This window comes from Bidens hawaiensis, unplaced genomic scaffold (assembly GCF_021521415.1).
Source record: "Bidens hawaiensis isolate Kalapana, Puna unplaced genomic scaffold, B.hawaiensis_p1.1 tig00032160_1, whole genome shotgun sequence".
In the NCBI taxonomy this organism is placed as follows: Eukaryota; Viridiplantae; Streptophyta; class Magnoliopsida; order Asterales; family Asteraceae; genus Bidens; species Bidens hawaiensis.
In genome coordinates, this window is record NW_027495468.1 from 3437 (window position 1) to 8765 (window position 5329).

Consider the following 5329-nt stretch of genomic DNA (forward strand, 5'->3'; position numbering starts at 1 on the left):
GAGTGGAGATGAATGTTGAGGGTACCAACGGGTGGCATGGTGGTAGACACGTTTGCCGAAAAACTGCGTCTCGTCGAAAAACCTGCAACACATAAGATGTGCTGTTAAACAAAATTTTCATTTTAACCTTCCACTTTGCAGAATGACACTTTTTGCCCAAAAACTAATCAGGTTAATTTGGAGAGTGGCACAAGAAACCAAGTGTTAGAATGGTGGTGGTCAACTCGTTAGTTGGGAGTGGCAGTGACAAATATGTGATAGTTGGGGTTATAAAATTCCAATAAACCTTAAAAAAGATGAGGTATTTAGTCCAAGTCCCGCTTGTGACAAAGAAAAAATACAGGTTGAGCTAGGAGGTTTTCTCAAATATGGTGGGTTTACCCTAACAATGGAATGGAGATTATTGGATGGTTAGTGGAGTAATCCAGATTGTTCTTAAAAAAGTGTTAACAAGAAATTCTGACAATTGGTTGTTGGGGTCCTCTACCTAATGTGTGAACGTGGTCTTGACAAAATCATATCACTCTTACACTAATATACGCCTCAGAGTAGACTGGCCGAAAAAGTCATGATTTAGTTAAGTGGGAATATGGAATATAAAATTATCCCTTAGCGTTGAAAAGGAAGATAATTCAATCTCATTTGAAAAATAGGATAATCAATTGGAAACTGAAGGACGTTTCTTTACTAGGACAGGAGAAACTAGACAATGAAATTTGGCCTAATGTTAGTAAATATAATATAATATAATATAATATAATATAATATAATATAATATAATATAATACCAATCAAATTTGGAGAAAGTTGATATGGCGCAAACCTTATTTTCACTCATTTCGATTACATTCTTTCTAATGCTAACAACTTTTAGTTCATCATTAGACACAATAGCTACACATCAAAACTTCCTAGATGGTGACACCATTATTTCACAGAACGCAACATTCGAGCTAGGTTTCTTTAGCCCGGGCAGTGCCAAGAATCGGTACCTGGGGATATGGTATACCAACACAACACCTCGTGTGGTTGTATGGGTTGCTAACCGGGAACATCCACTTACTGATACCTCAGGCTTAGTCAAATTGGACAGCCGTGGGATCCTGTCTCTTGTCAACGGCAGCGGCACCATCATTTGGTCATCCAACTCCTCTACGTCTGACACGAATTTCAATCCTGTAGCACAACTCCTAGATACGGGCAATCTGATAATTACGAAAGAAAATAGGACAGACATGAAAACTTTTGTTTGGCAAAGTTTTGATTACCCTGGAGCTACCTACTTACCAGGGATGAAGTTGGGCAAGAACTTCATAACTGGAAGAGAAACATATCTGACATCATGGAGGAGTGCGGATGATCCTTCCCCGGGTGAGTATACGATCAGGAATTCAATGGTTAGCGGAAAATATCCGCAAGCATATATCTGGAAAAGCTCTATTATTCAATCAAGGATTGCCCCGGTTAATGGCAGAACGTGGGCTGGCCGCCCAACCTATAAGACGAACCCATCCTATATAGCTAAATATGATATAATTGTCAATGAAGACGAGATGTATTATGTCTTCACCTTTCAAAGCACATTCTTGTTGATACATTCGATAATTACTCCTGATGGGAAGCAAGAGGTCTGGCATCTAAATAGGAAAACCCAGAAATGGACGCAGGATCTCTACTTCCCGTCCGATAAATGCGACGGATATGGTGTTTGTGGCCCATATGGAATCTGTAGTACTGTGGATTATAATATTTGCGGGTGCTTGAAAGGGTTTGAACTAAAAAACCCACATGAAATGAGTGCTGATAATTGGAGTAGTGGTTGTAGACGAACTAGATCTTTGGATTGTGCGCCAGACGAGGGGTTTCTGAAATTCTCAAGCCTGAAATTGCCCGACACTCAGAATGCTGTGTATCATAGAAACATGAGCCTGCAAGAATGTGAGATAGCTTGCAAGATGAACTGCTCATGCACTGCCTATGCAAATCCTAATATGACTGAAGGTGCACTTGGATGCTTGTTATGGTTGGGAGATTTGATTGACCTACGAGTGTACTCACAAAACGAGCAAGATCTTTATGTTAGACTTGCCGCCTCCGAATTATTAGGTAATCTAATACATTAATTAAAAAAAATAATGGCCTTCACTCAAAATCGCGTAATGATAAAGGCAATTATTATTTTCTAATTTTATTCTCTTTTTTTACATAAATGTGAGCGGGATTATGTGATTGGTTGAATTTGGTAGTGGCCCTACTATCTTTGCCCATGAGCCCATTAAAGCAGTGGCACCCAAAGCGGCTTAACCCACCTTCGGCGCCCCTCTTTTCTTGTGTGTGATGGTTTAATTACACTATGGTGTTGTAGTCTAGATTTGATATGTTTTTTTTACCATTGTAAATTTTACAGTCAATTCGCCAACGGCAGTTAATGGCGGTTTCCGCTCTAGATTCACAAGAACGAAACGAGTCATTATTATTGTTATCACAATCTCAACGTCAGCAGGATTAGCTGTGATATTAGCACTCTGCATTTTGAGTAAGAGAAAGAGAAAACCAGGCGCAGAACAAGAAGGCAAGTGAAACTGATCTAATTAATAACTTACGATCAGATTTTGGAAATAAATTCTTAAAACATACTTGTGCAACAGTAAATGTCCGTAATGAGAATCACAAAAGTAGCAGCAACAAGGGAAGCATAGAATTGTCGGTCTTTAGTTTATCAACAATTTGTAGGGCAACCAATAAGTTCTCTATTGACAACAAGCTTGGAGAAGGTGGGTTTGGTCCAGTGTACAAGGTAATGGGGCATGTCGGTTAACATTCATGCGTGTAAAAACTGAGTCTAATAATGTTAAAATCATTCAGGGTGTGCTAGAAGAAGGACAAGAGATTGCTATAAAGCGCCTTTCAAAGTCATCTAAACAAGGGCTTGAAGAATTCAAGAATGAAGTTACATGCATTGCTAAACTTCAGCATAGGAATCTGGTCAAGCTCTTAGGATACTGCATTCAAGGCGAGGAGACAATGCTGATTTATGAATACATGCCAAACAAAAGCCTGGACTGGTTTATATTTGGTTCGGCTCTCTTTCAAATGCATAAAAGTCATTTATACAGTAGAGAAAGAATACAATTTATTTAATATATATAAATTAAGCTTACTTATATTAATCAGATGATATGAGGAAGTCATTACTTAAGTGGCCACAACGTTTCCACATTATCCATGGGATTGCTCGAGGTCTGCTTTATCTTCATCAAGATTCCCGGCTTAGAGTTGTACATAGGGATTTGAAAGCAGGCAATATTTTGCTCGATCATGACATGAATCCAAAAATATCGGACTTTGGTTTGGCGAGAATGTTTGAAGGACATGAGAGTGAAGCAAATACCAAGAAAGTAGTGGGAACTTTGTAAGAATCCCTCAACTTTGTTTTTTTTTTTAATTACATTTTAGTTACATCTGTATTTTTGTCTATTTTAATCATTTGTATGGTGTCATAAATACTTTTTACACAGAGGCTACATATCTCCAGAGTATGCAGCAAATGGTTTGTTCTCGATTAAATCTGATATTTTTAGCTACGGGGTTTTGGTGTTGGAGATTGTGAGTGGAATGAAAAATACAGGCTTTGTTGACGAAAACGACCATGATGTTAACCTTCTTGGACATGTAAGTGTTTGAATATATATGATCATCATATCGTTAGTGAATTGAACTAATCTGTGTTGGTTACTTGAATTGATTTAGGCTTGGAGACTTCACAGCGAAGGCAAGTCTGTTGATCTAATTGACACAACATTAGGTGAGTCGTGGTCTATTCATGAAGTGTTGCGATCAATACACATTGGTTTATTATGTGTGCAACAACGTTCGGAAGACAGGCCTACCGCAGCATCTGTGGTTGCAATGTTGGCCGGTGAGGGATTACAACTTTCGCCAAAAAAACCTGCTTTTTTTATTCAAGGAAGTGAAAATGATTCTGTTTCAAATTGCCCATCATCAATTAATGGAGTGACAGTAAGCCAGATAGATGGTAGATAATGATGCGAAATGGAAGATGATTATTTAGCCAAAATTATATCGGGGATTTATCCATCGGGCAATCCCCATAGTAGCATGGGACATACATTTAGAAGTTGTTTTGTAAGAATGTACTTAGGTTGGAGATCTGTCTGACCATGTTTCAGGTTGCCTTTCTATGTGCAGCATTATGAGCAATGTGACATGTTTTGGATTGCAAATCACTTTATCATACAATTTCATGAACCTACTATCCAATTTTGTTGAATCTTCCTATTTGATCTCCTATATTATCGTTCATTGGTCTCTTTGATTTCTTGTGATTCATTTGATGCCTCCGCCGCAACACCCAAAGAATGGTTCACATCATAGCATTTAGGCCCCATTTACTTTCATTCTGTTATTTGAGCTTATGTAGGATTGCAAGTTTGCAACACCCCAAATATTCATAACATATATATTTAAACATCTTGCGGAAAATAGGCTCAGACTTTTTTTTAAACAAAGAACTCCATTCGCAATACCACCAAATATAATATTACATTGACATTCAACCAATATAATACTCCTGACACACCCACCCCATGTTTATTATAAAATTTCGGCATGACCCATTCGTAATATAAACCCCCCTTACGAAACGTAAACCAGTTATGACACCCAACGAAACTAATACAAAAGTGACCAAAACATAGGCGGACACTCCGACTCTTAATAAATCAACATGGAACTTATACTCTCAAAACACAAATGCAACACAATGTAAAAGAAAGATTTTACAAACGACTATACGAAATCATGCACCGCACCAACTCCATGCCCCCATCCCGTTGGCATCGCTCAACGATTAGTCAACTCACAATTCAATATTTCTTTGATATTATCCCCGTGACCACATATATATACACCTAACTATGTGATTATCATCCAACCCAAATAAATGGAAATGGCTTATTTATTCACTTATCTTTTAAGTCGGGTTTACTCTAGGATAAGTGCCTCCAATTAATTCCCCAATAAGATATGCAATTATACAAATATATAAACTCTAAGCATGTCAAACTTCACCCCCGAGGCACGACTCTCACAACGGTTTAAACTCCATTTTATACATCCATGTTCCCTTACATTTCCCAACCCGACACTGGGTTATTTCACCTATGATATCTCTATTGGTACGAATTGACAACACTACAAAACACCATTAGTAGGTTAATTCTCACCATAAAGATTAAACATAGTACACCAACATTAACTGTATATCACACCACAACCCATCCAGTTAACGTACATTTTATTATTACCC

The 5329-nt window shown here is 37.9% G+C and overlaps 1 protein-coding gene across 1 annotated transcript; it reads left to right on the forward strand.

Annotated features, from left to right (window-relative positions):
• Positions 1–809: 809 nt before the first annotated feature.
• On the forward strand, positions 810–4800 carry LOC143583174 (G-type lectin S-receptor-like serine/threonine-protein kinase At4g27290). Its single transcript, XM_077065551.1, has 7 exons — positions 810–2106; positions 2408–2572; positions 2646–2797; positions 2866–3076; positions 3175–3412; positions 3519–3672; positions 3751–4800. The coding sequence occupies exons 1-7, from the start codon at positions 813–815 to the stop codon at positions 4042–4044; spliced, it is 2508 nt and encodes an 835-aa protein (XP_076921666.1). The 5' UTR covers positions 810–812; the 3' UTR covers positions 4045–4800.
• The last annotated feature ends 529 nt before the right edge of the window (positions 4801–5329 follow it).